The sequence below is a fragment of the Citrus clementina genome, unplaced genomic scaffold (genome assembly GCF_000493195.1).
Source record: "Citrus clementina cultivar Clemenules unplaced genomic scaffold, Citrus_clementina_v1.0 scaffold_3, whole genome shotgun sequence".
Classification (NCBI taxonomy): domain Eukaryota; kingdom Viridiplantae; phylum Streptophyta; class Magnoliopsida; order Sapindales; family Rutaceae; genus Citrus; species Citrus x clementina.
The window spans coordinates 10,908,840-10,930,482 of NW_006262339.1; the positions used below are offsets into that span (position 1 = coordinate 10,908,840).

The window sequence follows — 21,643 nt, forward strand, 5'->3', positions numbered from 1 at the left end:
TATCCTAATTAACTAATCAGCTACTACGAGATGCTAACGTGCCAAAAAATGAGTGGACCATACTAAAACCCTTAACCTTTAACTCTAAGATTTTATAATTTACACTGTAGAGCGAAGCTAGGAGGGTGAGTAACCAAACACATGAGTCGTGTATGTTTATGGCACTAAATTCTAATGAATAATGTAACTCTATCAATTGGCAAAATATAAGATGTCATATTAGTTTTAATACAGATTAAATATCTCAATTGAATAAACTTAACATTATTTTAGCTGTTTCAGTGACTATTGATTTTATTATCCATATATTGAATAAAAATATGAAAAAAAGTAAGGAAATTCTGATAATTTTTTATTAATTTTGAAAAAATTTCAGAATTAATTAAAAATTAATGTTTTTATATATTTATATATTACATTTAATTTTTGAATTAATTCTGTAAAAAATTAAACGTTTTCATGTTTGATAAAATTGTAGATCAAGTAATGCTAGATTTGGAAAATTATTAAGCAAGTAATGATAAAATTACAGATAAAATTAATAACATCTCTCTCTCTCTCTCCATTTATCAATTAAAAAATAGAAAAAAATAATTTTAAAAAATTAACAAAAAATCGAAACGAAATCCAAACTTGACTGATCCTCTGATTTTTCCTTTTTCAAAATCTTTACGTGCCAGTTTTTTTTTTTTTTTTGTTTAATTAATTTCCTCATTGCTATACTTTTTTGAGGTATAGGAAAGGGGGAGGCGTCTTTTCTTTTCTTTTAAAAAAAAACAAAGTTTTGCGTTGTCTGTGAAGAGGGGGAAGCGGCTTAAATTTGGATTTTTGGAGTTGAGTGACGTTAGCAGTTTTGGAATGTTCATAACATGTGTTTTATTTAAGAGTGATGATAGAGTTATAAATTTTTATATAAATTTATCTTGTATAAATTAATGTGATATTAATTTATTAGTTGAATGAAAATATAAAATAATAAAAATAAATTATATGAGCCGAGAGATAATTAATTCAACTAATTTTATTATGACACATCAATTTGTATAAGATAAATTTGTATAAAAATTTGTGACTATATTATTACTCTTTATTTAAAGGCTGGTTAAGAAAACTTATTAGTGAGGAAGTCTTAGCCCTAGAATCTTTTAAATACCACGTATCACTAATCGCATTCAAAGGCGAAAAATAATTGTGTAGGGAGAGATTGCATGTCTCAAAATGATTTGTGAGGTCAAATGTAACGTCAAAGGCCATGACGCTGTACAATGAATAATTTATCATGTGTCACATTTGGCTTTCAAAAAAAAATTTATTCACCTATTTTTCCGTACTAACAAGGAATTGTAAACAATTTTCCTTTGTAAGGGCTCACAATAATTGGACATTTAGAGGTTGTTTGTTAAATATATGAAGTATGAAATTTTATTAATTTAAGATCTTTTCTAAACTTTGTTTGTTTGTTTTTTAGCACTTATGTCTGATTTTTAGATATTTACATCTGAATAGAAAAAGTAAAATTTTGTGATTTTTATTTGAATGGAAAAATGTCTGAATGACAACTAAATATTATATTCTAAAAATATCTCTATAAAATAACTTATGTCCTGAACTATAAAATTTAATCCTCTTTTTTGTTTTAATTTACAAGGACATAAATGTCAAACAACCAAATTTAAGATATTTTTTATTGTAAAAACAAACAATATGCTACTTATATTCAGATATTAAAAAAAGTAAAACAAACATGTCATTCAGATTTTTATATTCAGACCCATTAAGACTTTAAAAAAATTCAGATCCATTTAGATTTTAGACAAAAAAATAAATACTACCTTAATCTAATTTTATTTTTATTTTATAAAAAAATCAGATATGAGTATAATTTTTTATACTCATTGATCGGGCGAATTCAATATATAGCATTAATGTAGCTCACTAAACTCATTTGACTGTTGAATATTTATTTACTTTTAATGTTTTAAAAATTAAAATTAATAGATAAATCAAATAAATATTGAAGTAAAAAATATTAGTACTTCGCAGTAATCAGAACGATTATTTAAGATGACATTGTTCTAAATACTTACCCGGAGATTTTAATAATTTAATGGACTAAATATTTACTAAACTATGTCAATTCTTATTCCAATAAGAAACAAATGATTATAAAATAAAGTTAAAATTAGTTAAAAAGGATTAAGAACGAACAAAAAAACGCTAAGGTAGAGACTTTTATTTTCAATTTAAATATTTAATAATATATTGACAAAAATTGAATTTAACAACCACCAAATTATAACTAATATTTATCTAAAGGATTTGTCTACCATACATGAAGTGTACGTTCATACGAAGCAAAATAGCTAAGGTATTTTTCTTTTTATTAAGTATATTCGAATGGTAAGAAATAAAAGGAAATATTAGAAGAAGAAGAAGAAGAAGAAGGGGACTATTTTCTCTAATTTTTATCCAGAATATCCTCTCGTAACGAGTACGGGCACCGATATTGACATCCCGGCCGTTGCATCCCCAACACTAACCAGTGGACATTATTTTCATTCATTCGATAGACAAAGCGAGAGAAAAAAAAAAATGGTTAGAACAGCGGCATGCAATTATCTGATTCCCGCCTTAACACTGCTTCCAAAGCCAATGGAGTCGTCTCTTTTCACTCGAAACGCAAACTTAATCGGCGTTTTGGGGATTACTACTACTAGTTCTAGAAGGAGATTTTCCTCCGCTTCCAAGATAAGCATGAGCTTGAGAGCAGGCATCGTCGGCCTTCCTAACGTCGGCAAATCCACTCTCTTTAACGCCGTCGTAAGTACATTAACGTACTACCCTTCTTCTTTTTTAATTCTCAGTTTAATTTTTTTTTAAAATTTAATTTATTTATAATCTGTCATAATTTCAATTAACCGCTATTAATTAAATACATAAATTGTTATCAAATTGTTACTTTTGGATCGATTTTCCCTAATTTTCTCGTCGCTGTTATCGAGTATTGATGATGTGTGAGTGTGTTAAATATTAATGTCTGTAGGTGGAGAACGGAAAGGCTCAAGCTGCTAATTTTCCATTTTGCACAATAGAGCCAAATGTAGGGATTGTTGCTGTTCCAGATCCGCGACTCCATGTACTTTCTGGTCTCAGCAAATCCCAAAAGGCTGTTCCAGCTTCCGTAGAGTTTGTTGACATTGCCGGACTTGTGAAGGGTGCAAGTCAAGGCGAGGTGAGGTGACATTCTGTTAGGTCTTTTATGAATTCTTTCAGTTTACCTTTTTGGTGCAAGTGATTCTTTTCTTATTCTTGGAGATTAGGTCTTTATGTGTTGACACAATTTCCATTCGCTACTTTGTTGGTGCAGGGGTTGGGCAATAAGTTTTTATCACATATTCGTGAGGTGGACTCCATTCTTCAGGTTTGTCTGTCCTCATTCATATTTATGTCGTTGTATGGTTGTTTTCGACTTTGCATCCCTAAACAACTGTAATTTCTTTGAGTCTAGCACTTGTTATTTTACTTGATATTGGTGATCCTCTAATTCAATGGGGGAGTTCATTAGGAATACAAGGAAGCATTGTTAAACCCCCTTATTTTGATCAAAATTGGTGGCATTGATTTACTTGTTCTAATGGCATGTTTCTATGGCATGTTTCTAAATATGTATTGCCGCAGCAGCCCTGTTCATCTTCCAATGGTCATAAGAGATTGCTTTATCGGTCCTCTTTCTGGATTTAGAAATTTTATCTCTGTCCTTCATCCTAGTCTTCACTTCTGCAGCAAACTTGTGGTTTGCATATACTTGATTTATGTTGATTGAATCGATTAAATCGTTGCAGCCTCCCTCAGAGCCCTTTTAGCCAAAATTGATTTATTTTGAGACTCCTATCTTTAATGCAAATCATTTTTTAAAATCTTTAGACAGATCTTTCTCCTCTTTCAAAGGGTTTTTATGCAGAATAATTGAGATTGAGCAAAATTTTTAACCGTGACAATATTTAGACTTGATCTTCCTTTAATAATCCAGAAAGGATTTCTCACCTAAAACGACAAAAAATCGAGCTAGTTTCAAATGTTTGAACTTTTTGGAGAAAAGGCAAATTGGAAGAAGAAAAGAATAAAATAGACTTCGGTTAGGTTTCTTCAGCATGAGAAGCATTCATTGCATAGATTATAAGGTGTACAAAAAGTGAATCATCACTACATGGCTAATGAATTTTAATTCATGAACTATGGCTTTTTCTTCTCTATTTCTTATTTGCATTCAATCATTCGTTTCAAATTCAATCAGATAACCAATCACTTATGAATATTTAATCTCTTCAGAGAAAATCATGCCTGATAAATTCTTCTTAAGTTTGTTAGGAAAATTTAAGCTATTCTTTCATAGTATATGTTATTACAGGTCTGTTGTTCTTTCTTTCAGGTTGTGCGATGTTTTGAAGACAACGACATTGTTCATGTGAATGGAAAAGTTGATCCCAAGTCTGATGTTGATGTTATCAACTTAGAGCTTGTTTTCTCAGATTTGGATCAGGTATCCTATGTGGAACTTATTGTACTCAGCTGTTGTTTTTACGAAAGCTTTGGGTTCCTGTTCAGATCATCCGGTTACTTTCTCTTGTACATTTTGGTTTTATCTGGACTACTCCGAGGGTTTTATACTGAGAAGAGAGCTTAATAAAAATTTGTAGTTAGATTTACTTGTTTTGGGAGGGCAGATTTAAGCATTCTTCTATTGATTCAGTGGCTTTCTCATTGTTGTATCCCTTGTGTGCTTGTTAACATTTTGCAAGCACATATATTTGTATTGTAGTTTGCTTTGCCTTTAGGTTGCCTTAGTACCAAGTTACAGCTCCTTTATAATCCCTGAAAAGGAAACATACTAGAAGGGAATTGCATCGATATTGGAACTCATAATTTATGGATTATGCTGACATTTTTTATAATTCTATGCTCTTTTTTTATTTTTAAGAACAGAGATTCTAGTCATGAACTCATATTTTGTGGATAATTCAGACCCATTTGATAGTTCTCTAGCATGTATTCAGTTTAAGCAGATACTTTTAGTTTTTTTCGAAGGTTTAAATTCTGATGCTTTTCTTGGCAAGAAACCTTCATTGATATTGTACGGTAAAGGTGCCAGTTTGTAATCATTTTTTAATCTCTGAATTCATTTACTCCAAATTCATTATTGATAACGGTTATTACATCTTGCTTCCTATCTGTGGCTGATTAAGCTAAATTGTATCTCTTACAAGAAATGCAGATTGAGAAAAGAATGGAGAAGCTCAAAAAAGGGAAGGCAAAAGATTCACAATCTAAACTTAAGGTTAGTGTTGATTTTACTACTATTATTTTTTTTACTCTTAAAATGGCTAGCTAGCCTTTAGGACTGGACTAGAGTTGGGTATATTTAATTTATTGCTGCAGCATTCTTTATTTTAGGAGGATGCAGAAAAGGCTGCGTTGGAAAAAATTCAGCAAGCACTTATGGATGGCAAACCAGCGAGATCTGTCACTTTAAATGATTTTGAAAGGGATTCTATAAAGCAGCTTTGCTTACTTACTATGAAACCCATAATATATGTTGCAAATGTTGCAGAGTCTGATCTAGCTGATCCTGGAAGTAATCCCCATGTCAATGAAGTGATGAATCTTGCATCTGACTTGCAATCTGGGATAGTGACAATTTCTGCACAGGTTGAGTGCTACCGGTTCTAAGTTGGTTAATGGCTATACTGGCAAAGGAAACTAAAAACTTGTTATTGCAGGTCGAGGCAGAACTAACTGAACTTCCATCCGAAGAAAGAGTAGAATATTTGACTTCTCTTGGTGTCAGTGAGAGTGGCCTAGGGAACCTTATCAGGTCAACGTATAGCCTTTTGGGGTTACGTACATACTTCACTTCTGGCGAAAAGGTGAGCTACATAATATTGGACTCAAATTTCTTTAACACTATATTAATTAGTCTTTTTAAAAAGAGTGCTTTTATGTTTTTTGCAGGAAACAAAAGCCTGGACTATACGTGCAGGTTAGCTTGGTTCTGCTGGATGTTGATACATAATCCAATCACCATTCTCCTTTTCTCTTTTTCTTAGCAATGATGTAGATGTCTCTTATGGCTTCTTGAGTTGCTTCAAGCTTGAAACAACATCATTGTCAGACTCATAGTTTAGTTGCAGGATATGAATTGAACAACTAGTTAACTAAGAATTTGTTTGTTGAAGAACAAAAGAGACAAACATTATTCTTAGTTTGACTTCTTTCTTCCTTCTCTTGGGAGACTTGGTCTGGTTCCACTATGGAGAAGAACTGTATTAGTGCTGCTTAATTTAGTTAATTGTGGTCTGAAATTTTACTTTGCGCTAATTCAGGTATGACAGCACCTCAGGCTGCTGGAGTTATTCATTCTGACTTTGAGAAAGGTTTCATTCGAGCTGAGACTGTAAGCATTTTAGCCTTCCTAGACAGAAATTTTGATCTGCTTTTCTGATGCCATCCTAGATCTTATTTTCATTTTTGAGCAAGACATGGCTGGAGTGTATACATGATTACATGTCCGGTTGATGCATAGGGTAAACTTTGTAATTTAATGGCATTTTGAGTTTTAAACTTTATGCTGCTCATTGAGTAGTTTATTTAGGGTGTGTTTACCTATTGGAGTAGAAGTGGGAAATGTGGAGTCCTTTCACTCTGTTGTTTACATGCTTATTCAAGGGTGAGAGTGGGAATTCTACTCCGTGGGTCCCACCTACTTTTGGAGTAAGGAGTGGGATTCCCACTCCCAGAGGGAGGTGGGTGTGTCACTCCCACTCCTTTGATTTCCAAAAATGCCCTGAACTAATCTAAAAAATAACATATGAACATTATCAATAATTTTTAGTTGTAAATAATTAAAATAAAATTGTGGAAAAGTCACATGTTTTCTATCCTATTTTTAAGGAAAAAAGATAGGGATAGAAAAGAAAAAAGATAGGGATAGAATTTCAGTTTTTTGATAGAGTTTGTTTCCTACTTTCTTGGTCTGCAGTTAGTTGTTTACTTTCCTACTCTTGCACGTTATGTAGTTTAGAATCTATATATGTATTATGTAATCCTATTGTAAAAAATAAGAAAATGAGATACATATTTCTTCAATAATTTTCTCATGGTATCAGAGCCGCTCTTTGATTCTTGGGTTTAGTTTTCAATTCTATTTGAATACCAATGTCAAAGAATAGCGAGCAAGAAACTTCTGAGTTATCTTCAGAGCAGTTGCAACGGCATCTACAACCATCAAGTTATGTTTCTAATGATAGTCCATCACTTCAGATCACAACCCATAAATTGAATGGTCAAAATTTTCTTCAGTGGTCCCAATCTGTGAAGATGTTTATCAGAGGTAAAGGGAAGATTGGTTACCTTACTGGTTCAATTAAAGAACCAGCTGAAGACGACCCAAAGTTTCAAACTTGGGATGCTGACAACTCAATGATCATGTCATGGTTAGTGAATTCAATGGAACAAGAAATAGGTCAAACTTACTTGTTTCTGCCAACAGCAAAAGATTTGTGGGATGCTGTCACTGAGACCTATTCTGATTTGGGAAATTCTGCCCAGATTTATGATCTAAAAACCAGAATTCGAGAAACCAAACAAGGTAGTCAAGGAGTGACTAAATACTACAATATTTTGAAGGGCTTATGGCAAGAGTTAGATCAGTACTATGATGGCGAGTGGGAATGTGCTGTTGATAGTGCTAAATACAAGAAGATGTTAGAAAAAGAGCGTGTATTTGAATTCTTAGCAGGTTTGAGTTCAGACCTTGATGAAGTCCGTGGGCGAGTACTTGGCAAGGAACCTCTTCCTTCTACCAGGGAAGTGTTTTCTTATGTAAGAAGAGAGGAAAGTAGAAAGAATGTGATGATGGGAGGTTCTTCAGCAGAGAACTCAGCCTTGATCTCTGTTACACCAGAAGCTCCACTGGTTGGTGGAACCAAAAACCTGAAGAAGAGTGATGAGAAGGATAGAGTTTGGTGTGATTATTGCCATAAGCCAAGACATACCAGAGATGCATGTTGGAAGCTTCATGGAAAACCTCCAAATCTGAAAAACAATAAATTCTCTGGTAAACATAGTCGTGGTTTCCAAGTTGTTGGGGAGAATCAGCCGACAACCAATACTGGAGAAACCGAATCTCAACTCTTCACTAAAGAGCAGTTAGAGCAACTGTACAGGTTTCTAAATCAGTCACAATCTCTCCCAAATCCTTCATCCTTTAGTTCTTTAGCCCAAAAAGGTAATAATTTCACTGCTCTAGGAGTTGTTTATGAGAAACAAGATCCATGGATCATCGATTCAGGAGCAACCGATCATATGACCAGCCATTCTAAATTATTTTCTTCATATATTCCATGTTCTGGTAGTCAAAAAATTAAAATTGCTGATGGTTCACTATCTTCCGTAGCAGGAAAAGGATCTATTCCTATCTCCACAAATTTGGTGTTAACATCTGTTCTTCATGTTCCTAATTTGTCTTGTAATCTTTTATCTGTTAGCAAAATTACCAAGGATCTTCATTGCATTGCTAAATTCTCTCCTTCCTATTGTGAATTTCAGGACCTGTGTTCGGGGAAGAAGATTGGCAGTGCTAGAGAGGTAGATGGTTTGTACTACTTCGAGGAGGATGTTAGTTTGTGTGGAGAAGCTCAGGCAGCAAATAATGAAGTAACTTTCTCTATTGAAGATGAAATAATGTTGTGGCATCTCCGATTAGGTCATCCTAGTTTTTCTTATTTACAACATTTGTTTCCTTTACTGTTCAAGAATAAAAATCCTTCTTTGTTTCAGTGTGAAATTTGTGTATTGTCCAAACATCATCGTGCATCTTTTCCTTCACAGCCGTATAAAAAATCTGCACCTTTTTCTCTTATACACAGTGATATTTGGGGACCCTCACGTGTTACAAACATTTCGGGGGCTAAATGGTTCATAACTTTTATTGATGACCACACTCGTGTTTGTTGGGTGTACTTGCTTAAAGAAAAATCAGAAACTGCAACAGTTTTTAAAACCTTTCATACCATGATTCAAACACAATTTCAAGCAAAAATCCAAGTCTTTAGAACTGATAATGGGAGAGAATATTTTGCTACTGCCCTTGGTCATTATTTCATGGAAAATGGCATTGTGCACCAATCCTCTTGTGTAGATACTCCTCAGCAAAATGGTGTTGCTGAACGGAAAAATCGACACCTATTAGAAGTTGCACGCTCTCTTATGTTCACAAATAGAGTGCCAAAACAGTTTTGGGGTGAAGCCATTCTCACAGCATCATACTTGATAAATCGTATGCCTACCCGAATCTTTAATTTTCAGTCTCCATTAAATGTTTTCACAAAAGTCTATCCCTATGCTAAGGTTTTCACATCTTTACCACCAAAGATTTTTGGGTGCATTGCTTTTGTTCACGTTCATAAACAGAACAGGAGCAAACTTGATCCTAGGGCTTTAAAATGTGTATTTCTTGGCTATTCTCCTACTCAAAAAGGCTACAAATGTTATGATCCATTGTCTAACAAATTCTTCGTCACAATGGATGTTACATTTTTTGAAAATAGGTCTTTCTTTCCCAAAACTTCTCTTCAGGGGGAAGATCATACTCAGGAAGATCATTTTTGGGAATTATCTCTTCCAATGCCTATTATGTCTTGTGTACCTCCTGTTCCTTCTACAATGCCATCAATTGTGAATAATGAAAAATCATTAGAGAGAGTTCCAGAACCAGAGCTTCAAGTCTACACACGACGGAATTCGAAAAGGTCAAATCATCATTCCTCTCCTCACTGCCAAGACTCGGATCCAAACACAGGCAACTTGGAACTTGCAGGTAACGTTCATTCTAATCCTATTTCAGAATCTGTTTTAGAAACTACAAATGATCTAGATGTTCCAATTGCACAACGGAAAGGAACTAGGTCTTGTACTCTTCATCCAATTTCTAAGTATGTGTCATATCATAGATTATCTCCATTTTTTAGAGCTTTTACAGCTAACCTGTCTGTTATAGCAATTCCAAAATCTGTACAAGATGCTCTTTCTATTCCAGAATGGAGAGATGCTGTGTATGCAGAGATGGGAGCTCTAGAAAAAAACAAAACTTGGGAACTAGTCAAGTTACCAGAAGAAAAAAAACCAGTGGGTTGCAAGTGGATTTTTACAGTTAAATACAGAGCAGATGGGTCACTTGAGCGGTACAAAGCTAGGCTCGTCGCGAAAGGTTTTACACAAACATACGGCATTGACTACCAAGAAACATTTGCTCCCGTGGCAAAGATGAATTCCATTCGGGTTTTGTTGTCTCTTGCAGCAAGCTTAGGATGGCAACTACAACAGTTAGATGTTAAGAATGCGTTCCTTAATGGAGAGCTTGAAGAGGAGGTATATATGGATCTACCACCAGGTTTTGAGAATGAATATGGTATTGAAAAAGTGTGCAAGTTGAAGAGATCACTTTACGGCTTAAAACAATCTCCTCGAGCTTGGTTTGACAGATTTACGAAATCTGTTCGTAGCTTTGGATATTTACAGAGTCAAGCAGATCATACAATGTTTTTTAAACACTTCACTGATGGTAGTGTTGTGATCGTCATTGTATATGTAGACGATATCATCTTGACTGGAAGCAATGTAATAGAAATGGAAAATCTCAAGAAGGTTCTTGCTAGAGAATTTGAGATGAAGGATCTTGGACCCTTAAGATACTTTTTGGGCATGGAAATTGCAAGATCCAGTAAAGGCATTTTTGTTTCTCAAAGGAAATATACTTTAGACTTGCTCAAGGAAACTGGCATGTTGGGATGCAAACCTGGAGACACTCCTATTGATCCTTATCACAAATTGGGATATGCAATTGAAGGAAAATCAGTGGATAGAGAAAGTTACCAAAGGTTGGTTGGTAAGTTGATATACTTGTCTCATACTAGGCCAGACATAGCCTTTGCAGTAAGTGTTATTAGTCAATTTATGCACTCTCCATGTAAAGAGCACTTGGAAGCTGTTTACAAGGTTCTCAAGTACCTGAAAAAAACTCCAGGAAAAGGTCTGCTATTCAAGAAAAATAACAATCTGCAAGTTGAAGTATATACTGATGCAGATTGGGCTGGATCTGTTATTGATAGAAGGTCAACTTCAGGGTATTGCACATTTGTGGGAGGAAACTTGGTAACTTGGAGGAGTAAGAAGCAATCAGTGGTTGCAAGAAGCAGTGCTGAAGCTGAATTTAGAGCAGTAGCACATGGTATTTGTGAACTTTTGTGGTTAAAGAAGCTACTTGAAGAATTGAAGATTATTATTGATGTTCCTATGAAGTTGTATTGTGACAACAAGGCAGCAATAAACATTGCTCATAACCCTGTTCATCATGACAGAACTAAACATGTTGAAGTGGATCGTCATTTTATCAAGGAGAAAATAGAAAGTGGTTTGATATGCATGACCTTTGTTCCAACAACAAAGCAGCTAGCCGATATTCTTACTAAAGGACTTCATAAATCAAGCTTTGAGTCACTAACTAGCAAGCTGGGAATGATTGATATCTTCGAACCAGCTTGAGGGGGAGTGTGGAAAAGTCACATGTTTTCTATCCTATTTTTAAGGAAAAAAGATAGGGATAGAAAAGAAAAAAGATAGGGATAGAATTTCAGTTTTTTGATAGAGTTTGTTTCCTACTTTCTTGGTCTGCAGTTAGTTGTTTACTTTCCTACTCTTGCACGTTATGTAGTTTAGAATCTATATATGTATTATGTAATCCTATTGTAAAAAATAAGAAAATGAGATACATATTTCTTCAATAATTTTCTCAAAAATTAATAAAAAATTTAAATTTACATCATTAAAAATAATAATAATTATTATTATTTTATATAATTAAAATTAAAAATAAAATAGATAGGTTATTATACAAATATATTTTCTTATTCATTTTCTAATTATAGGCTATAAGCTCTTTATAAGGATAAAACTGTAATTTGGGACAATTTACTCCCAATCTAAGACAAAGTAAACACATAATTAGGATTCTGATTGGTAATCCACACTCTCATTCCAGTTTAAGTAAACATTCTACTCCCACTCCCACTCCACACTCCCAATCCCAGGATTTCTACTCCTCAGGATTCACACTCTAATCCGAAAAGTAAACGCTACCTTAATCCATTCCATTAGGAAGTATTACCAACATTTCTCATATTGAGCTAACCAAATAATTTGCGGAATATAACTGAATTTGCTAGAGATTTTTGACCTCTCTGGTAGAGATTTATTGAAAATTGAGATAATACCCCATCCATCCCTTAAGGGGTAAAAAGAAGGTTGTGTGTTTTGGCCATGAAATGTTACAAGCAGCAGTGCTTTGCATTTCTAAACAGCAGATGATAAAAAAGAAATTGTGGAAGGCTAGCACGTTTTTAGAGCGTTTTAATGTAAATATAAGGTGTTTTGGCTATGAAAATCTCAGGATGTGCTTTAAATGGCCATAACTCTTTTAGTTTGTATTATAACGACCAATGCACAACACATACATTCTGATTAACATATTGTACTAGAACTGAATTCTGGAATCAGTGGCAGTTTTTTCAATGTTTGTTAATATCTATTTGCTGGAATAACATGTTATTTTGGTTTAACAGGTGGCTTATGATGATTTTGTTGCTGCTGGTTCTCTTGCAGCAGCAAGAGAAAAAGGACTTGTGAGTTGGTTGCATTATCATGAGCATTTAGCATCTTATAAATATTTTCACTGGAACTCATACATGTTGCGATATTTCTTCTCACTTGTGGAAAATCAAATACATAGACATCTTGATTATCTCTCAAGAAGGATCTGTATCCGATTCATTTCATATTGAAGGCTATTGATACTCCTTGGATACTCTATGATTCACATTTGAAACTTCTTGATTGTCAGAAGCTATAATATTGAAATAGATTTTAGTAATGTAACCAGTATTCTTGGCTGGGGCAATATGTGTATTCAGATGGATTGATATTTAGACATATTTTACTGGAAGATAGGAATGTATCAATGCTTTACTAGACGTGTCAGATGACTCCTGTCCTTGTAATGCTGTCTTCCTTCATGTTTTTACCCAGTCTTTATTTTGAAGAAATGTGATTCAGCAGTTTAACAGCTGCTAGTATTTATCTTACTTTTAATTGTAATTATAAATGCCATTAAACTGGGATTGCATCAGCCAATCACCAGAAATGTGATTTATTCATCGATGGGGAAGGATTACCTTATCTCTGCAATCCAGACTCTCTCTCTCCCTCTCTCTCTCAACACGCATCTACCTTCACACACTCACTCTCTATGTACACATGTCATGCAGATGTAGAACCTATTTCTGCATCCTACAAGATTGCCTAACACAAGCTAATTTTGTTTTTTTTTTTACAGTTGAGATCCGAGGGTAAAGATTACATTGTACAAGAAGGAGATGTGATGCTATTTCGTTTTAATGTTTAGCAGTCTCAATCAATCAGAATTTAATATCTTGTTCATTACCCAATCAAGCTGTCAAACATGGAGCACTAGGTAGAATGATTGTTGGAAATTCCATGGCCTGAGGTGATGGGATGGAAAAGCTGATTATCAATATCACATGGTGAAGTATTCTTTCATTTCTTCTTTTGAAAAGAATTGCAGATTTTGCTTATGAAATGAACAGCTCTTATGATTTGTGAATTTATCGGTTGTATAATTACACAAGAAAACATTTTGAAGGCGAGAGGAAAGAAAAAAATAAAATGGGTATGTTAGTTATAATGAAAAGCAAAAAGCAATTAGCTAGATCTTTGACCCTCCTACTGAGGCATCTTTAGCTATTATTAGTATCCATTCTCTCATCTTACGTGAAAAATTTTAATTCATAAGAAGGTTGTTGCATGCATGTAACCAGTGTATAAGCTTTTGACAAAAGCAGGTAAATGTTGATAGAATTGTTTGTAAATTGTAAGATGTAAGAACCCTGAAATTGCTGAAGTAATTATAAGTTATTGGAAATATAGTGAATATGAGGACAAGAAGCAAAAGTTCTTTCCAGAAGTACAAATTTAAGATCAACTGTCTTTGTCATTTTTGTGGCCCTTCTTTAAATATCATTGATGTGATAGATGATGATTTTGCTTCTAAGCAACTGGAAAAATCACAGCTGTTTTCACTTAATAGCTAAGTTGGGAACTAGCTTCATTTTCATCCTCTTCATTATCCCTAAAATAAAATAAAAAAGAATTTAGCTTAGATTTATTCATCCATGCATCAATCGTTTTCATGGTTAAAGATTTAATCTGTGTCGCTTCTTGATGAAGTATCGGTTTCTAGGGCAAATCGGCAACAGCTTCAAAACTTTTTGAGTTGCAAGGCCGAAAACAACTTTGACAAATTTTATGACGACTATTCTTATTAAGAGACAAGTGGTTTTGACATGTGAAAATCCTTTCGCAACACCAATGGCAAATCAACTCATGTGCAAAGAAGCGAAATTTGGATAATTGAAATGATCAGAATCATATCTGTGACTAAGATACCCTAAAGTTAGTAAATCCCACAATCTATGCACTGTTAGATGGTTGGACTTTATGGATTCTATAACCATTTAATAGTATCTAAATTATAGGGGTACTATTATTGGGCTGCATAAACATATTTACTAGGGGTGGGGAAATTAGGTTTTGGTTTGGGTTGTTCGGATTTTAATTTGGGTTACAATTCAATCATGTTGGAGAATTGAATTTAATCGAGTTGAAAATGCAAAATTGAACCAAACCAAACCAATTTCAATTCAATTCAGTTCAGTTCAGTTCGGGCTCATAATTTGGATTGGATCGGGTTGATAATTTGAGTTCAAATTTCGGTTAGGGTTAGATTCAGGTTAGAATAGTTCAATCCAAAATTTTATATTTGTTGCTATGCAGAAAATTACTGCTGCTAGCAAGTAAATTTATTTTGGGCACATGTGCATTGTTTGAGATTCTTGAACTTATAGTAGTTGGAGTATTATCTCCTAATGCTGAATCAACAGTTAATGGTGGCTCATCCAAACAATCAACTCCAGTCACAAATTCATTAACTGCTTCTTATTCGTCAGTCAGTTGCATAGTAGGCAAACACTCAATTGGTGATTCATCTGCAACAGTAAAATTGTTTGAACTGAGAATAAGAAATGATGGAGGCACATGGCTAGAGAAAGCATAACTCTCTTCCCATGAAGGACGAGGTGAAGGTTGTCTATCCACCAGAACTGCTGAAATTGATCTACATTCAAAAGTAATGCAGAGCGGGTTTCTAAACTCCATTCCACTAACTACTTCCTCTAAGAAAAATTCCACATCATTTGTTTAAATTGTAACTGGTGGCATATGATTAGATGTCTTAAGCTTGAACTTCATTGTGATTTCGAATTCTGAAGTATCTATATCAATAACTTGAGCTATCTTCTCCACCAATTCGGTTTATGTTGTCGATCGTGGTATCATTATCCCTTTAGTCTTAGAACCTTTGAACTTATATTTGTCATTATGCTAAATCCATTCACCATTGAAGAGAATAGGCACACGTACCAAAACCATAGCTGATGATATCAAATTTCATATATAAGTAACTACACGACTACATTACTTGCATGACTTACATGACCTACATAACTATATTACTTACATGACCTACATAACTTACATGACTATATTACTTACACGACTATATTACTTACACGACCTACATGACTAATTACATGAGGTACACGGTATTAAAAGGAATACACGGCGTGGAACATTTTCAGCATAAATAAGTTATATTGCTTAAAAAAATAATTAAACAACCTACATTGCATATATTTCTACATATAAGAAAAAATGGTGAAAATAAGACATTAATGTGAGGAAAATTTTTAAATTTTCCTAAAAATTAAAAAACTTAAAACCCAACAATATTAATATACCTTATTGGGTTGTTTAATAAACAATGCACCTCATATCAGTTAAAGAAAGATTGGGTGTTAAAGAAATGAACACATAATTGTATTTGTGTAAGAAGTTATGAGAGATTTTGAGAGATTCTAGGAGATTTTGAGAGAATTTCGGCAGCAAGAAAAGATTTGGGTGAAAGAAATATGAAGACAATGAAGTTGAGTGAATTTGATGGATTCATTAAGGGCATTTCAGACTTTACTCACATATGTTAGGGTTAGAGCTGGCAAAATTTGACACGACCCGATTACCCGACATGAACCCGATACAAATAAATGGGTTTGGGTCGTCAAATTTGACACGATTATTAAATGAGTCGGGTCCGGGTCAACACGACTTTTTTCCGGGTCGGGTTAGGGTCGAAATTTTTAACCCATTTACCCGATCAATGACACGATTATTAAACGGGTAAACGGGTCGTGTCAACCCGAACCCTATAACACGACCCATTAAAATATGACATTTTTTACATTTAAAAAAATAAAATTACATTTATAATTAAAATAAATAAAATAACATAAAGAAATAATATAAAGAAATAAGCTTTAATATTTTTAACATATTGCATGCCAATTGATAAAAGTTTCTAGCCACTAACTTAAAAAATAATTTCAGCCCAAAAAATCTAGATTGTTGCCAATTAAAAATTAAGACAAAACAATTGCCAATGCCACAATCCATATACCTTCGAACTTCGATCTTATGGTTATTTACAATTTTGAATGTTGAATTTTTTTTGTTTCTTACTTTCTTTGGCTTATAGTGTTGCTGGCTTGTTGCATGTCTTCTTTTGTTTATTCACTTCAGTAAATGCAATGGTTTATATGGATGAGCTAACCACTGATATACTCGAGCACAACAATTAATTGTGTTCCATCCGAAGCTGATGTTATGATAATTGATAACTGACAGGTGTAATTATTTACTAATTTCTCTTTTTTTTGTTTAATTTATATTTGCATTAAAATATATTTATATTTTTTTAATTTTAAATTAATTTGCAGGTGCTAATTATCAGAACTCGCATAGTAAAGATGATTCTCCATTTTTTGTGAAGGATAAGCATATATATGGACTGTGACAGTCTATTTTGTAAAATTTTATGTAGATTTATAACTTTTGTTTTTGATAGATATACATTTAGAACTTTAATGGTCAAAATGTGTAATATTTTGGTACATATATATATTTTTTATAATATTAATATATTATATTATTTACATATATATATATATATATACACACACATGATGGAATGCAATTTGCGTCAATTGGGAGTGCAATATTTTATGTAAATATTAAACGGGTTATTGGGTAACCCGTTTATTTTCCGTGTCGGGTTTGAGTTTCAATATTTTGACACGATTATTAAATGGGTCGGGTTTGGGTCAGCTTAAATTTGACACGACACGATTACCCATTTTGCCACCTCTAGTTAGGGTATCCATGAAAAACAAAAAGAGAGGGGGTATTTAGATAATTTTGAAACTATTAAAGGGTATTTAATTAAAAACCCTGGACTGAGGCGTAAGGTGAGCTAGTAAGGGAGAGATTTATACGTATATAAGTTTTCTAATTTGAGATTTTAAAGTTCGGAAAAATATGAAAAAACTTTAAAATCGTGGGGTTTAATAGCTTTATGAAATTTAGTTTTAAAATCTCAGACTTTCTGCACTTTAAAATCCAAAATTGGAAAATAATATATATATACATCGATCAGGTCGTAGTTTTCAACCAATTCAGATTTTATAGGTTAACCCAAACTAAACCAAATGCCACCCCTAATTTTACTATTATATTTTGTTAAGGGCGACCATAAAATCCGAATAAAATTCCTCAAACCTTAATTATCATGATACTTCAATCTTTTAATATTTTGATGCTGAAATTTTATTTTGGAAGTTGAGTAAGATGTAAAGAAAAAAAATTGTAGTTGTATGATCTCATTTGGTTCTTAACAATTTTCACTTTTATAACTTAAAAAAAAAATTGTTCTCTTTTGCCTTCAAGAATAACTACTTTCATGTATAACAACGTGATGGTGAATTGGTGATGAAGCAACGAAGCATTGAATTGAAGATTTTGAAGCATCTAAGAGCTAGCTCAAAATGAGCTCTCAACTTTTCTATTACAACTATATCTTTTTCACCAAATTTGTGCAAGTGGCAGAAATTTAGCAAATTTGATGTTTTTGATTGCCTTGGATAGATAGAGAACAACAACAGGAACTCTTGGGATGATGAGATCGTGAACAGTTTAACAAACTTGGTGAGGCTCAACTTGTCTTCACGCCTTTACTAAATTTAGCTAGAATTCATTTTTGATACTATAATTAGTTTAATACAAGAATTATCTGTTGACAGCCCAAGGGCTTGATGACGATACCATTCTGTGGTCCCCCTTTTTTTTTTCTTATAAATTGAGGATACCTCTATCAATAAATTGAGTGCGTACAATAAATTAGAGCTTAAAATTAGTTATCTTCTTTACATTATTTTATATCATCCTCCACTAATTTGGTTGGCTTCATCGACCGTTACAACAATAGCCATATTAAAATAGACTTTTAAGGCTTGAAAATTAGCATTTTTAAGATTTTGAGATTCCAAATCTAACAGATATCACATCATTGTACATACAAGCTATAAAAAATTGTCACAATCATTGTAAATCTAGATTTTGGTGGAGAAAAACCACCATATATCTAAAACTAATTAATATTAATATGCTCTAATGGCGTGGTCAAATGGTTTCAAGTAATTTTTTTTAACTAACTATTTTCTTTTTTTTTTTAAATATAAATTAATATCTCTATGATTAGGATATGGTCTAAATAGGTTAATGGTCTATATGTATCTTTTTCTTCAATCTTTTTTATTGACCATGCTATTTTGATGATATACAATAATATTGAATGAATAAATAAACAAAAGACCCTATCCCTCCAAATGCTTCCAAAATATCCATAGAAAATAGCATATGCCACCAACGTGCCCATCGGAATACTACTTGAAATTAAATTCAGATTGAGTCCAATAATATCAAAAAGTTAATGAATTTGGCCATGCAGGCACCATATATTCTTTTTATTTATATAAATTCATGCACGAACATTGCTTTTGAGCAATGTTTCTAGACTTTGATTGGCTCATAAGGGCCATGTGAATGTCCACGTGCATACATTTTGTCACTTAACCATAAAAGAGAGGACAAGAAAACTCAGGCCTCCAATCGGACCATTCCTGTGGGACAAGCAGTTTAATTCTGGTGCATACATTGTATAGTATTACCATAATATGAGTGCTAAAAAATATAACCTCTTACACCACACCATGTGTCTGATTAATATTATTAACTTGTATAATGGAAATATATTATATTGATCCCAGATTAACGATAAATACATATATGGCTTATATTGATAACAAATTAGAGATCAATAATCACACAATAATCTATCCAAAAATCGTGAATATAATTAACGATCAAACCCAAAAATATTAATAGTACGCATTACATGATTACTAAGTAAATTACGTGCTGAAAATTCAGATATAGACGAAAATAATTATTGGATCTAATGGTATAAAATCAAACAAATAAAATGGATGGCGGAGATTGAGATCTAAAAGGAAATCTCCTGTCAATTTCACATTTCTCGTCTATAAATAGAAGCCAAAATGATCAAAAAAGGATTTTTTAAACTAAATTATCAAAAAGTCAAGAGAAATTTAGAATCCAAATCTAAAAATTCTCTAAACACAAATACTAATAAAAGTATCTTTTACGGATAACGAATCGAGATTGAGCTTACTAATTAAATAGATATAATTTTCTGCTTCTTCTCTAGTCATCTATATCTGAATAATTGAACGCCTTTGAACCTTCACATGATATTACTCTTTTAACTATAATACCTAAATTGATTTTATGATTTTTTAAGTTCATGATTTTGGCTTTGCAATAGTATTTAAAGTTCTAACATTATCTCTGAAGGGACAGTTTTGATGGGTTGACCTTGACCGTTTCTAATGAAAAACAAATGGGAATCAATTTCTCTTTACAACAATTTTAGATCGGAAAAAAAAAAAAATCTTTGATTTGTGCTACATATGATGGGTATCCTCATTTGAATCATCATGTATAATATTCTCTTTTTGAAAAAGGAAAGAAAATCATCATCTTCATGAAGAAAAAACAAAAAATTGTTACTTTAATCATGCCATGAGACAAACCGAAAGGCATATTTGTCATGCCATGCAAATACCGACCTAATTTTTCCTATAGAAAACCTATATAGCTCTTTAAGGGATACCATAACCTAAAGTAAACTAAATGATTCATTTTGCGACTCATCAACAATTACATAGCTACGATCCGTCTTTTTCTTTTAGAAAAAAATATTACAGTAGTTTTCAGCTCACTTTAATCCGAATTATAAATTCAATCTAACTAAAATTTGTGGCTCCCTCACTGCTCAAATTGGTATGAAGTTTAAACAATGGGCAAGTAGGCTATATATATATATATACACACACACACACACTTGAATGAGTGCTGACTTATGACCGGAACTTTATATGTCATTTTGTGCCCCAATACCATGAACCCATAAATAAAATTGTGACATTGTTTATGTCATCCGTTTGATAAAAATGTTTGGATGCTACTAAAATTAGACCCCACACTTTCTAGCACCGGAAAACAGAGACTTTGCACCCACCCTTCCTAACCCTTAAGTAGTAAGTACCATTCTTCTCAATCCTGAGTGTAAATCAAGTCTCCCATCTCTCTCTAGTCTCATTTCTACTTCAAAATTATAACTTTCCCAAGAAAATTTTACAATGAAGAAGATCAATTTGTTATTGAGAAAATGCAAGAGCTTGTCAAGGCAACTAGGACGATCATCTTCATATAGCAGCCTCAGGTCCAAATCAACAAGGGATGAAATATGGGGTGATCAGCAAATTATGAAGCATGCTGGGGATGAAAATTATGCAACAATTTTTGTTGGTAGCAGAAGAAAACGTTATGTTATCAATTCCAAGTACTTGAACCACCCTCTATTGAATGCTCTTATTGAAAAATCAAAACAAAAGCATGGAGGAGAGTTTATTTTGGTTAAGTGTGAAGTTGTTCTCTTTGATCATCTCTTGTGGATGCTTGAAAATGCAGATCCAAATCTCATTTTGGATTCATTGGAGGAACTTGCTGATCTTTATGCCTTATGATGATGATGATCATGAGGGATTAATCTTCATGTCACGTGAATCGCCGGCCGTTTGATCTTGTTCAAGAACTAGATCATTCATATGTGCTAGTAAGGTTATTATTTTTCATGTAATGGTTTAGTTCTTCCATTGCGCATTCTTATTATTGTTGAATATAATATATATAATTTTTCTTTTTAACTCATTGGCTTCTTATGATCAAGTGCCTATTTTATGTGATTTGGGTTGTTTAATTAATTCATCAATTAATGATCATCCTTGACAATAAAATGTTCCCCCGAGTCTTATAATTTGTTTTCATGTAAAGCATTCAAATTTTGATTAATCATGACTCATGACTGTCAACAATAATGGAATTGTTTTCTTTCTGATCCAATTTATTTATTATCTTTAAAATTGGT

General features: G+C 33.0%; 2 protein-coding genes across 6 annotated transcripts; both read left to right on the plus strand.

The window, feature by feature from the left end:
• The first annotated feature begins 2,444 nt into the window (after nucleotides 1-2,444).
• LOC18046468 (ribosome-binding ATPase YchF) lies at nucleotides 2,445-13,796 on the plus strand. Of its 5 annotated transcripts, none has more exons than XM_024188387.1 (11): nucleotides 2,445-2,820; nucleotides 3,044-3,232; nucleotides 3,368-3,421; nucleotides 4,430-4,540; nucleotides 5,273-5,335; nucleotides 5,452-5,706; nucleotides 5,778-5,924; nucleotides 6,010-6,037; nucleotides 6,381-6,451; nucleotides 12,675-12,734; nucleotides 13,445-13,796. In XM_024188387.1, exons 1-11 carry the CDS (start codon nucleotides 2,593-2,595, stop codon nucleotides 13,511-13,513), a joined length of 1,275 nt encoding a protein of 424 aa, XP_024044155.1. In that variant the 5' UTR covers nucleotides 2,445-2,592; the 3' UTR covers nucleotides 13,514-13,796. The 5 variants fall into 5 exon arrangements, with proteins under 5 accessions (XP_024044155.1, XP_024044154.1, XP_024044152.1 ...); XM_024188386.1 differs by lacking the exons at nucleotides 12,675-12,734; nucleotides 13,445-13,796 and adding exons at nucleotides 7,318-8,284; nucleotides 8,605-8,705; XM_024188384.1 differs by lacking the exons at nucleotides 12,675-12,734; nucleotides 13,445-13,796 and adding an exon at nucleotides 7,318-11,787 and having other exon boundaries at nucleotides 5,265-5,335.
• Nucleotides 13,797-20,789: 6,993 nt separating this feature from the next.
• On the plus strand, nucleotides 20,790-21,371 carry LOC18046469 (auxin-responsive protein SAUR71). The gene has a single exon (XM_006440982.2). It carries the CDS (start codon nucleotides 20,856-20,858, stop codon nucleotides 21,240-21,242), a length of 387 nt encoding a protein of 128 aa, XP_006441045.1. The 5' UTR covers nucleotides 20,790-20,855; the 3' UTR covers nucleotides 21,243-21,371.
• Nucleotides 21,372-21,643: the final 272 nt, after the last annotated feature.